The 13,719-nt window shown below is 43.1% G+C and overlaps 1 protein-coding gene across 1 annotated transcript in view; it reads right to left on the bottom strand.

The window, feature by feature from the left end:
* Positions 1-2,386: 2,386 nt before the first annotated feature.
* ST14 (suppression of tumorigenicity 14) overlaps positions 2,387-13,719 on the bottom strand; it is a 176,011-nt gene continuing 164,678 nt past the window's right edge. The window contains exon 19 of the mRNA XM_033919388.1: positions 2,387-3,731. Coding sequence (XP_033775279.1) covers positions 3,729-3,731 — 3 coding nt within the window. The 3' untranslated portion in view covers positions 2,387-3,728. The remainder of the gene's footprint in view (positions 3,732-13,719) is intronic.

Here is a 13,719-nt window from a genome sequence, read left to right on the forward strand (position 1 = left end):
ATTGGACTTTTATGTGGATGTTATGAATAGGTTGTCCTAATTCTGACTTGGCTAATGTTTAGGAAATACCCCTGCATCGTTTTCAAAAAGATTTAGCTAAAGAAGTATGGAAAAAGAGGTTAACCCTTATAGACCATAGTTATTACTGAATGACCCTGGCAAAATACCCAGGACTACTGAATGATAGATCTATGGTCTTCTCCAACTTCCCCTGCTGGTCCACCACATGCTGCTGTGGTTAATGCACAGGCAACACCAAAAGCTGCATCTTTGGGTCCTAGAGCCTTTTTCTGTTGCATCCTTCTTCAATGATGCAAATTCCCAGGTGCAGAAAACAGCAGAGGAAAAGCCCCTCCACCCAAAGAGGAAGCTTTCAGCGCCACCTCTATGGTGACCACAGCAGCATGTGGCAGACAGAGAGGGGAGGCTGGACCCATGTGGGAACTAAGCATGGGAGAGGAAGGAAAGAAATGAAGGCATACCCAAATTTAGAGGGGTGGGAAGAGAGATACTGAATTTGGGAGGGTAATGAAGAAATGCCTAAATGTCCAGGGGACAGGAGAAAGCTGATAGATTGGGGTAAGAAGGTGATCGAAGTGTCTTGGGGGGGGGGGGGGGTGGAGAGGATTGTGGGGAGAAATATTGGATTTCAGGGGTGAGGGAGATATGCCTAAATGTTTGAGGAGATGATGCGGAACTTGGGGGAGGGGGTGGTAAAAGAGAAGATTGGACCAAGGGAGAGATACCAGATGACAGAGGAAGGGAACAGAGCCACTGAAGAGATGCTGATTGTGGAGGGAACATAGGGACATGGACACAGGTGCAGGGATATGGACACAGAGGTGGTTGCTGGACAGAGTAAGTTAAGGACACGAAGAGACACTGAACATAGGCGAAGATACGGAGAGGGACTCGGAGAGGAGATGCTGGACAGCATGGATAGGGACACAAAAAAGATGAATGTTTGATTTATAAGACAGACAGAAAACACTGGAGAGTTATAAAAAAAAAAATAAAAAATGACAGAATAGCAGATGAGACACTAGAGCCAAAGCAATACTGCAGATAACAAAGGTGGAGAACATTTTTCTGAATTTATTAATTGCAATTTGTCAGCTTTGGGACATAGTGCAGATTGGGGGGGGGGAGGGGAGGCTGTACATCTTGGTTGCAATGGCAGTAAGGGGCTAGTTGCCTGTTTATTTTGTTTGTATTTTTGCTTTGTGTTAATAGTGTCTTTTTTAACTTTATTAAATTTTCAAGGTTAATACAAAGTGCATAAAATTATACATAGATTAATAATCAGAATCAGCACTTATAATCCATCAGTAACAATACAAGTGATGGATTGGTTTGTTAATAGTGTCTTGTTTGCTTATTTATTGTTGATTTTGTAACCCACCCTGGGTAAGGGCGGGATATAAATAAACCAAACCATAAGTAGGGTTAGCAGAAATCTGGGAAAACCCTAATATGCTCTCTTTTTAGAGGACTGTCCAGGTGGATTTCCAAAACCTGAGCTTGGTTCCGTGGGTGGAGAACCCCTGAACAAGTGTGGATGTGACATAATGATGATGCATCTGCACTAGCTCGAGACCCTCCAGACGTAACCTCAAGCTCGGAGAAAACAATGAAGGTTTGGGTGGGGACATGACTGGGTGGGGGTGGGATGGAGGCAGATCCACATGTTCCCTTTTTTAGCTTTAAAAATTGTAAGGGGCCTATCTCAATTTTTCTGCCCATGGCCATTCAGTTGTAGATATGCCACTGCAAGCAACACTATCTAGAAAAGCTAAGGGAAGCCAGTCGGTTACCTTTCTTTCATTCTCATCTTTCCTTTTCAGATTAACCAATACAGTAAAACAAAAGGAAGATTTATTTTCTTTTTTAAAGGTAGTCTAGTGACAGGAAGAACGTATAAAAGTGGCATTGTGCGATTCATGAGTGCCAGGAGGTCATAGAATACAGTTAAAAGAATGTTATACTACAGCATAATCTTTACAAAACAGTGGTGAATGTATGGAGCAACCTCCCAACAGAGATGATGGAATTAAGAACTAGAACTGAATTCAAGAATGCAGAGGATCTTTAAGGGAGCAGGGTCATAGCCACACAGCCAATTTTAGGTAGGTCTGAGACCACAATGGTTAGACACAAGAAATCCTCCCCTGCCCCAGTATGTCTCCCTTCCCTCAGGCACTTGTGGTAAGGGTTACCAGATGTCTGGATTTCCCCGGACTTGTCCAGGAGTCTGGATGGCTTTTCAAAACCTGGCACCTTGTCTGGGTTTTGAAAAGCCTCCTTAAAGCATGTCGGGCAGGGAGGAAGTCTGCGGATACCACATGATGATGTCACATACACTTGGGATGTCATTACGTGGCATCCACGCATGCGCAGACTTCCTCCCTGCCTGACAAGAGCGGGCAGAACTGGGCATGACTAGGGGTCTGGATTTTCCAATTGGAAAATCTGGCAACCTTTTACTGCAGTGTTCCAAGGCCCCATTATCTTTTAAGTCCTCCAATTCTCTGGCAGCAACTCATACCTGCTGCTCATGGTGGCCTCGAGCTCAGACACAACTTCCTGGTTGTGTCTAAACAGAAGTTGCATTAGAAGAAATGCTTGGGGCCAATGCAAGCAGAGTATGAGTCACTACCAGTAAAGAATTTCAAAGGTACCTGGATCTTGGGAGAATGAAAACCCTGCTTGCCTGGGAAGAGAAGAAGCGATGCAAAGAATTTTCAACTAGCAAGACTATAGGAATCCCTGCTACAGTATAGCTGTGCAGCTGCTTGGTGGGCCTAAGCCCACCCATGTCTACATCACTAAGGAGAGGAAGTGATTATTAGTAGAGCCTGTCCACTCTGCCCATGCCTATCTTTACTATCTTCTGTTTTCTTTGCTCCTATAACCTAGAGCAGTATCTCATCTCAGTCCTGGGGTACCTCCTTGCCAGTCAGGTTTTTAGGATGTCTACAATGAATATGCGAGAAAGAAATTTGCATATAAGGGAGGCAGTGGGAATGGAAAGTACTAAGGATGGAGATAGGCACCAGAAGCTGTAAATGGGATGTTTCCCTACAGAATTCTTGTCAGTGTGAAGGGTTTTTACAAAGCTGTGCTACAGACATGCTAAATGGGAAACTGCCCATTTGGATAGAATGGGTGGTTCGGCATTTAACGTGCTGCTGGGCAGCACAGCTTTGAAAAAGTGATGAATAAGAGTGACCTTTATGGACAACAGGTGAGGAAAGACCAAAGTAGTGTCTCACAAACTTTTTTCTGCTTCAGCACACTAAACTTAAGCCTGCGGCTGGAGGGCCTCTGCAAAGGCGTGGATGTCAACATGATGTCATCACAATGTCTGCACATATCCTTAAGAGTGGCATAGAGTGATACGAGTAAGGGTAAATTAGATGCACATCTCCCTTGAGAAGCATACAGTGATATGGAGACTAAAACTATGCCAGCGTACACCTGGCGGGCCCTCCGCAGATCACCGGACTTGATGGAGCCAGGGTCTGATACAGAGATGTTATGTGCAGAGACCCGCCAGACTCGGGCCCTGAGTTTGGAGACTTCCAAAACTTGGACAAACTCCTAGCTTTTGGAAATTCCTCTATTTGCTAACCCTGAAATTACTACATCCGGGAGGAGGGGGTTGTGGAGAAGTGATGGTGCCAGCTGACTCATGTACAGGATGTCTCTCGCAGCACACAGTTTACGATTCACTGGAATAAAGGAATGAGATAAATTAAAAGTCAGGATGGACAGAGCTAGTTGCCTGCCCCAGAGACACAGGTATTAAAGCAAGCTGTAAAGATAGTGTGAACCTCATTGAGCCTGTGTAGAATCAAACTATAGAATTGCAGGCTTTTGTGTTATGATGGAGTAAAGCATTTTGGGAACTCTTCCTACCTGCTGTCCCATGGCTGTGTGTATATGTACTTTTGTAAAGGCAAATTGCAGACTCGCCTCTGTTTCATTATTTAGCTGCTTGGGACTAACCTTGAACCTGTGTTTCTTCAAAATGAACCGTGTATATGCAAAACTAACCCATTTGGAGACACCATTTAATGCTTCCTGGTTTATGAATTTATTTTAAACCCAACAACACTAATCAATTTCAATTTTTTCACAATTTATTGTCATTTTTAATATGAGCATAAAAGAATATTCCAAACATTCAGTAGCTTGTTGCCTGGGTCTCGCTTTTAGAAGTTTTATTGGGCTGCTAAAAAGATAAGTGTCATCCTTACAAGATTGGCTCTGCGCTGTCGGTTCTTATTCTGTGTACACACTTTTAAGACGATAAATAAAAGGTTAAAAAATAAAAGAAAGACGCCTATCAAAGCGCTAGTGCCTAAGAACATCTCAGAAAACACATTTTATAAGGTCATCCTGTGGTCTTCCACAGTTACCAGTAAATCTATTTTCAGCCTTGTGGACTTCCTGTGAAGCAAATAGCTTCAAAACATCCATCAATGTAATCTCAACTTTTTTCCTATAAAGTTTTATAGTGGATGACTAGGGGTTCCTTTTACTAAGTAAGCTGCAGTAACCAGTTTATCACAGCTTAAACATACTAAGACTTATTTATTTATTTTATTCAATTTTCTATAACGTTCTCCCAGGCGAGCTCAGAATGAGTTGTCAGGTACTCAAGCATTTTTCCCCTGTCTGTGCTGGTGGGCTCACAATCTATCTAATGTACCTGGGGCAATGGGGGGGAATACAAATTCTGTAACCAGCACCTAAAGTTAGGCATCTATTTCGGAGGCGGCCAACTGGATAGGCGCCTATCTAAATTGAAGAACAAGCTCAATTAAACTTTTTAATCAACAATGATTGAAACATAGGCGCCTATCAAGAAAGTGTGATTATGTAACAAGGCGCCTCTAAAAATTTAGGCAGCCTTCAAAAAAATAGGCGCTATGCATGTTGGATCATCATAGGCGACTCCATTATACGACACGTGGACAGCCACACCGCAGGAGGAAGAGAGGACAGAGTCGTCACCTGTCTGCCTGGAGCAAGAGTAAAGGATGTGACCAACAGGATCTCCAGGATCATAGATGGAGCAGGGGGAGTGGACACCGCTGTGCTTATCCACGTGGGAACAAATGATGTGAGCGGGCGGAAGTATGACAGGGAAGAGATGAAGGGCCAGCTCCGCTCACTCGGAAGACAACTGAAGATCAGGGAGGTGAAGGTGGCCTTCTCTGAAATCCTCCCTGTACCAAGAGCAGATGGAAAGAGACAAGGGGAATTGCAAGCGATCAACGCCTGGATGAGACGATGGTGCGAAGACGAAGGCTTCGACTTCGTGCGAAACTGGACGGCGTTCTGGGGAAAAAAGCAAGTACTACAGAAGGGATGGACTACACCTCAACAAGGAAGGAGCAAGAGTTTTGGCAGGCAACATGAAGAAAGCAATAGAGAAGGCTTTAAACTGAAGGACAGGGGAAAGCCGACAGTCGACCACCGGTCGATGGTACGGACAACAGGATGCCCCGACGTAGGAACAAAGGACTACTACTCATACACAAGAGAGGTCGACCTCACAGCCAACAAAGGAGAACAAGCAGGAAGGGACAACTCAGACACAGGAGGGGATGACCACACAGCAAACATGGGAGATAACACAGGAGCAGTAAAGGATACCGTAAATGAAACTGTAAGGACAGCCAAGAGTAGAAGGTCCAAAAAGGTAACACGAAGGGAACTTAGATGCATGTATACAAATGCTAGAAGTCTAGGAAAGAAAATGGGAGAACTAGAGACGATAGCAAGACATGAGAACATGGATATCATTGGCATAACAGAAACATGGTGGAATGAAGAAAACAAATGGGACACAGTACTACAGGGATACAAACTATATAGAAGGGATCGAGAAGGGCAGAAAGGTGGAGGTATTGCCCTATATGTTAAGGAAGGAATAGATTCTGTTGGAATGATTACAACAGACAGGAAAGAGAAGCTGGAGTCCCTCTGGATCAAAATACCTGGTCAAAATGGCGCAGATACAAAAATTGGCCTTTACTATCGTCCCCCAGGACAGGCGGAAGACACTGACTCAGAAATGATGGAGGAAATCAAACAAGTATGCAAGACAGGCAATGTAGTTATATTGGGAGACTTCAATCTCCCAGGAATAGACTGGAAACTAGGAGCCTCCAACTGCGGCAAGGAGGCAAAGTTCCTGGAGGTGCTAGGGGATTGCTTCCTGGAGCAAATGGTAAAAGAGCCGACAAGAGGCGACGCCACCTTGGACTTGGTCCTAAATGGTCTCACGGGACCGATAACAGAAGTAGAAGTCATGGCTCCACTGGGAACGAGTGATCACAATGTAATCAACTTTAAACTGGACATCGGGAAAGGGAAACATGCCAAAACCTTAACCACCACCTTAAACTTTAAAAAGGGTAAATACGATTGCATGAGAGCCATAGTAACAAAACGACTCGAGAAGATGGTGGACAAACTTGAAACAGTAGATCAGGCATGGTGCCTATTGAAAAATACTATTGCAGAAGCGCAAGATCTCTACATTCCGAGGATTTCTAAAGATCGGAGAACTAAAGGCAAAGGAAAACCGGCATGGCTTACCATACAGGTGAAGGAAGCCATAAAAGAAAAGAAGGACTCTTTCAAAAAATGGAAATGCATAAAGACAACCGAAGCCTGGAACAAACATAAAGATGATCAGAAGAAATGTCACAAGGCGGTGAGGGATGCCAAACAGGATTATGAGGAAAAAATAGCCCAGGAGGCCAAAAACTTCAAGCCCTTCTTTAGATACGTGAAAGGGAAAAAACCTGCAAGAGAGGCAGTGGGACCCCTGGATGACCAGGGAAGAAAAGGGTACATCAAGGAAGATAAACAAATCGCAGACAAACTAAATTCCTTCTTTGCGTCCGTCTTTACGAAGGAGGACACCTCAACAATACCTGAAGCGGAGAAACTGTTTACAGGAGAAATAGAGGACAGCCTCACCACAGTTGAAGTGAACTTAGATCAGATATACTACCAGATCGACAAACTTAAAAGTGACAAATCCCCTGGACCGGATGAAATTCACCCGAGAGTCTTGAAGGAATTGAAGGTTGAAATCGGAGAGTTATTGCAAAAACTTGCAAACCTGTCAATCAGAACTGGTCAGATACCAGACGACTGGAAGAAAGCGAACGTCACGCCAATTTTCAAAAAAGGATCGAGAGGAGAACCGGGCAATTATAGACCTGTGAGTCTTACGTCTGTCCCAGGCAAGATGATTGAATCACTGATCAAGGATAGCATAGTTCAGCACTTGGACACACACGACTTGATGAAACCCAGTCAACATGGATTCAGGAAAGGGAAATCGTGTTTGACGAATTTACTCCAATTCTTTGAGACCGTGAACGAGCAAATTGATAGTGGAAAGCCGGTGGACATAATATACTTGGACTTCCAGAAAGCGTTCGACAAAGTTCCACACGAAAGACTTCTCAGGAAACTACAAAGCCATGGCATAGAGGGAGATATACAAAGATGGATAGGCAAATGGCTGGATAACAGGAAGCAGAGAGTGGGCATAAATGGGAAGTTCTCCGACTGGGAGATAGTGACTAGTGGTGTACCCCAGGGCTCAGTACTTGGACCGATCCTTTTTAATATTTATATCAATGACTTGGAAAACGGAACATCCAGTGAGATCATCAAGTTTGCAGATGACACAAAACTCTGCCGGGCAATCAGATCGCAGGAGGATAGTGAGGAACTCCAGAGCGATTTGTGTCGGTTAGAAAAATGGGCGGAGAAATGGCAGATGAAGTTCAACGTGGAGAAATGCAAGGTAATGCATTTAGGCAGTAAGAATAAGGAATACGAGTACAGAATGTCAGGTGCAAGTCTGGGAAAAAGTGTACAAGAAAGGGATCTGGGTGTACTGATAGATAGGACCCTGAAGCCGTCAGCACAATGCGCGGCAGCGGCAAAGAAGGCAAATAGAATGTTGGGCATGATAAAGAAAGGAATCTCGAGTAGATCGGAGAAAGTTATAATGCCGCTTTATAGGGCAATGGTCAGACCCCACTTGGAATACTGTGTCCAACATTGGTCTCCCTACCTAAAGAAGGATATAAAACTGCTGGAGAGGGTGCAGAGACGAGCAACCAAAACTAGTGAAGGGTATGGAGAAACTGGTATATGAGGATCGACTTAAAACACTGGGATTGTTCTCCCTTGAGAAAAGGAGACTGCGTGGGGATATGATCGAGACCTTCAAAATACTGAAAGGAATCGACAAAATAGAGCAGAGAAGATTATTTACATTGTCCAATTTGACACGGACAAGAGGACATGAAATGAAGCTAAGGGGGGACAAGTTCAGGACTAATGTCAGAAAGTTCTGCTTCACACAGAGAGTGGTTGGCATCTGGAATACTCTCCCAGGGGAGATTATTGCAGAATCGACAGTCCTAGGCTTCAAAAGCAAACTAGATGCATATCTCCTTGAGAGAGGCATATAAAGTATGGTTGGCTATAAAATAAACCAGGTGTATACCTGGCAGGGCCTCCGCGTGTGCGGATCGCCGGACTTGATGGACCGAAGGTCTGATCCGGAGATGGCGCTTCTTATGTTCTTATGTTTAATCCCTGCTCTTAAGCATGCTTAAGCGCTCACATGGGCATCTTTTAGTTGTACCTAGAGCTGGCCTATTTATTGGGCGCCTCCAAAATGTGACCAAATAGATGCCGCTCAGTACCCACCTACTCCTTCTTGCCCCCCATTCTACACTTGTGCTCTCCCTTCCCCCCCCCCCACCTCTTAATCTTTACCAGCATGAGTGGCTTCTGCAAGCATGCTCCTCACACCAACATTGGATTCCCTCTGATGTCACTTCCTGGTGCCGTGACCCAGAAGTGATTCAGAGGGGAACAGGCTCGCGTGAGCAACGGGCAGAAGTTGCTTGCGCTAGCAAAGATAACATGGAGGTAGAGGGAAGGATGGCAGGGTAGAGAGGTGCCAGCACCCTCACCAACTTGGTGCCAAGGGTGGTCCACCCCCCCCTTACTAATCCACTGTCTATGCAAAATCTCATTGGGAGCCAATGTGCAATGATTTTCATAGAGGCATCACGGAATCAAAGCGATTCACTCCCATTAATATTTGGGCTGCAGTATTTTGCACTCTTCAGCACTTGGGCAGCCTAACCACAAACCATTACAGTAATCCACAACAGACAGAACCAAGGGTTGGAGCAGTTAGTGCATATTGTCCAGTTTCAAAAACAGGTGAGAAGTATTGTAAACAGTCTTTACAATATGGGTCACAATATCTTTATAGACAAGAAGGAGACTATCAATCACCTTTGTATCCTCATTCAAACTCCCTGTGTCTCCTACCCCCTCCTGGCTCTCCTCAAACTCTGTATTTGCTACCTTGCCACCAGGTGTGAGTGTGTTCCTGTCCTTGACTATCTCTTTGCAAGAAAAGAGGTGTTAGATACTAGCTGGTATTTTCCAGCTTGACCTGATCAAGGGAGCTCTTTTTCAGGAGACAAACCACAGCTGTTTTTAGTATCATTGGCATCTGCCTTCCACACCAGAGGGGTTGCTAATTTTAATTGTTCCTTCAATGAGGCCTCTTGGTATCTTTGCAGGGAAGGATTCCAGGAAGCAGGATGTCATGCCTAGGCCTTTCAAGATTTTTTTTTTTTCAAGAGCTTCTTCTGGGACCTGATTGAATGAGTTCCAGATGGCTGTGCATGTTGATAGTAAGGGGGAGGTTATTTTCCTGTGAGTTATTTTCCTGTCCCTTCCCCATTCCTGCAAGCTCTGTCCTCATCTGCACAAGCCTCAAACACTTCAAAATCATAAGTGTTCGAGGCTTGTGCGGTTAAGGCAGAGCTTACAGGAATGGGACAGTGTCAAAACTCATAGGGAAGGGACAGGAAAATTGAGTTCCTGCGGGGATGGGGACAAATTTGGCCCTATTTCATTCTCTACTTTGAACTTTACGGTATTAGTGGTATATAAGTACAGATGTTTAATGTGTAAAAAAAAAAAAGTAATCTCCACTATATGTAAATCACATGCATATTCATTGTGGCTATCCTGAAAACTCAGTTGTCAGGAGACCAAAAAAAAAAAAAAAGGGTATGTTTGAGAACTTTTGCTATAGTGCTTCTGAGCACTGCTGTTCACATTGTGTCAGCTCCATATTGCGTTCCATTTCTGTTCATTATGGGGTCGATATTCAGACCACAAGAGTTAGCTGGGCTCTTTCGTGCAGTCATTGCTGAGCCCGGATATTCAATGCCAGGCCATTTCCAGTGACCAGCATCGACTATCCATCTTTTTGGCTGCTAACTTAGGCCAAAGACAGACCAGCTATTTTAAGTGGCCTAATTTAGCCCCTCAACTAGCCAGAGGTCTGAATTTCACTAATAGCCAGGGCTAGCCACTAAATGGCCATCTCGTACTCAATATTAAAATTTAGGTAGCTATGTTCTATTCAGCCAGCACCGACTATTTATTTAGCCCATCCTCCCAAAGGAGGCCAGAACGGGTTACAAGATTACATTCACAGTATAAGTAAGACAAACTTTGGTGGGGAAAAGCAAACTTGATGTACATAGAGGTATAAATTTCAACTTTTACAGTATAATCATGACATACAGATTTGGAGATATAGACAGTAGACATAGGGTGTTTTAAAAATTGCAATATGTTCCGAGAAGACATAGTCTATGGTGGCTTAAATTACATAATTTCCCGTATGGACATAGTCTTAACATAGGGTAAAATAGCTTTGTAGCTTTGTAAGTGTGGTGGGTGTTTGGTCCGGTGGTCTGACGTAAAGGTCAGTCAGGGATGCAGATGTAAGCTAAGGAACTGGGTTTGTAAAGAGGAAGGTTTTCACGGCATTACTGAAGTGCCATAGACTGTTTAAAGATTCGATAGATGGGGGGATGGTGTGCCATAATCTGGGTATGAAATGGGAATAAGAGCATTTCTGGGCTGTTTCAGATGCGAGTGAGCGACCAGGTGGAATGGCTAGCTGTTCTCGGAGAAGAAAACTTCAGCAACAGTCTTCGAATTTCCATGAGTAACTTTTTTCATGCCACTCCCATTTCTATCTCTAATTTAATGCATCTGGGCAAAGCTTTAGCATTCACTGAATGAATAAGACAGGCATATAGCTATTCAAAATCATTGCACACATTTCAAAAGTAACTGTGCTCTTCTCAAAATTAAAACATGAAGTGTAGAACCCAACATTCTAGAGAGGACTCAAAGCACAATCATTTATTTCCTCTAAACATTTGCAGCATTTCACAAGATACAACATAGATAACAGCCGTTCACATTCACAATTGTAGAAAATGCTGGGACTGCAGTCCCAAGGAGCTTGCATCCTTGAAGAAATGCATTCAGATGAAGAAATGATATTTTTTTTTTTGGTAAGATATGATTTATTTACAGTACTACTCTTCATTACACTTCTCCCTCTGTATTCGTGGTTTCAATTATTCACGTTTTTTAGCTTGCTGGCTCCTCCCCCCAAATTACATAAGCTTGCATAGAGAAATCGCTGATTCCAAGCGTTTACAGAGAAAATCGCTGATTCCCAGCACTTTCTTCACCGTGTTTTGCCTCCTTCAGGAACAGACCAGGTCTCCCACCATGTTATTCACGGTTTCACTATATTCACGATGGTTTTTAATAGAAAACAGCGAATAACGTATGAAAAAGTTATTCACGTTTTTTTCTGTATTTGCGGTTTTGTTAATCCCCCTATCACAGCGAATACGGAGGGAGAAGTGTATAAGCTTCAGAAGGCAGAGCTAGTCCCAGTCAACCTTGTGTGGCTCCCCATCTCTCCAAAGGCTTGGGTTTGCCTTTAAACTAGCTGTTTTTGCTTCCGACACTGCTTGGTCTGAATGCAGATTCCACTTCAGCTAAGTACATTTAGGGGAACTAAACTAAACCTTAAGTTTATATACCGCATCCTCTCCATAAAGATAGAGCTCGGTACGGTTTACAGGGATTTTAATATAAGGAAGGAAAAACATAATAAGACCACACTATCTCCAACCTGCTGATAACAACAAACTACAAATATTTTTGCAAAGAAATCAAAACCCACCTATTCAAAAAATTTATACAGATGGCTTAACCCCAACCGGACCCCCCCTCAACGCAACTTCCCCCTCCTCCCCTTCACCACTTCCCTTCTCTTTAGCCTCAAGCATGTCAACTGCTTCCCTAACGGTATTTATACTGGATCTGCACTATTTCCTATTTGTACAGCATCTTGTAGCTCTTGAAATATACAGCTCCATTATTCTTGTAACTTCTCCTGGAAATGACCAGAATTCTCTCTGTAATTATCCTGGAAATGTCCAGTTGTCTCTTTTGTAATCCGCCCAGAACTGCAAGGTTGAGGCGGAATATAAATCAGTAATGTAATGTAATTAGTGATTATAAAAAGGGTGGCGAGATTTACATTTTTGAGAATTGCCAAGTTTTCAGATGCTTTTGGAATAATTGGAAGGAGCCCAGATTCCACAGCAGGGCAGGAAGGTTATTCCAAAAGCTCAGTGATTTTGAAGCAAAGAGATTTCCCTAATTTTCCCACATAGATAAACTATCTTTCCCCTTGTTAAAAGGCATTAAGTTTTTGGGTGGATCTGGTACTGTCAGGTCTCATAAAATTCCAATGATTAGGGGGGGGGAAGAATGCCATGCAAGATCTTGAATGTTAAGCAGACACATTTAAAGTGAACCCTAGAAATTACTGGAAACCAGTGAAGTTTTGACAGAAGCGGGGAAACATGATCAAATTTACTTTTTGTGAAGATCAACCTAGCCGTAGTATTCTGGATCCGCTGAAATATTTGAAGACTTTTCTTGGTTAGGCTTCGATAGATGGAGTTACAATAGTCCAGCTTGGAAAGAATGATTGATTGTACAAGGACAGCAAAATGTTGTTGGTGGAAGCAGGATCTCACTTTTCTCAACATGTGAAGATTTAAAAAAAAACAAAAACATTTTTGTTACCAAAAAGTTGAGATGGCCATTAAATGAAAGTGTAGAGTCAATAAAGATGCCTAAAACTTTGCTTGAGAATTCAATCTGCAGTGTGGGACCAGAAGGTAATGAAATGAGCATGGGTAGTTGATCTAATTTTGGGCCAAGCCAAAATAGTTTTGTTTTGGACTCATTCAGCTTCATTTGTACAGTGAGAGCCCAGGATTGGAGATTCGTTATGCATGCTATTATATTCTCAGTGAGGTTAGTAAGGTGCGAATCTATCTCAAGAAGGACAAGGATGTCATCTGCATATATATATAATGTTTCAAAGGGAGATAGATGGAAGAGTTTCAAAGTAGACATATAGATGTTGAAAAGAATAGGGGACAGAGGTGATCCCTGCGGGACTCCACATAACGGTTTCCAAGGAGATTACATGGTGCCATCCACATTAACAGTGTAAGAGCAGGATCATAAGAATTTCGAGAAACAGTCTAAGACTGTGGAATCAATGCCTATCTCAGAAAGTTGGTAAATTAGAATATCATGATGGACAACATCAAAGGCCGCAGATAGATTGAATTGTAATAGGATTGCAAACTTATTACAAGAGTGTAGTTGTTAAACCTTTGGGATTCGGTGCTGAAATTGGGTCTGAAGCCATAATGGCAAGGTAAGAGAATGGAGAATCTC

Source organism: Geotrypetes seraphini, chromosome 13, assembly GCF_902459505.1.
Source record: "Geotrypetes seraphini chromosome 13, aGeoSer1.1, whole genome shotgun sequence".
NCBI lineage: Eukaryota > Metazoa > Chordata > Amphibia > Gymnophiona > Dermophiidae > Geotrypetes > Geotrypetes seraphini.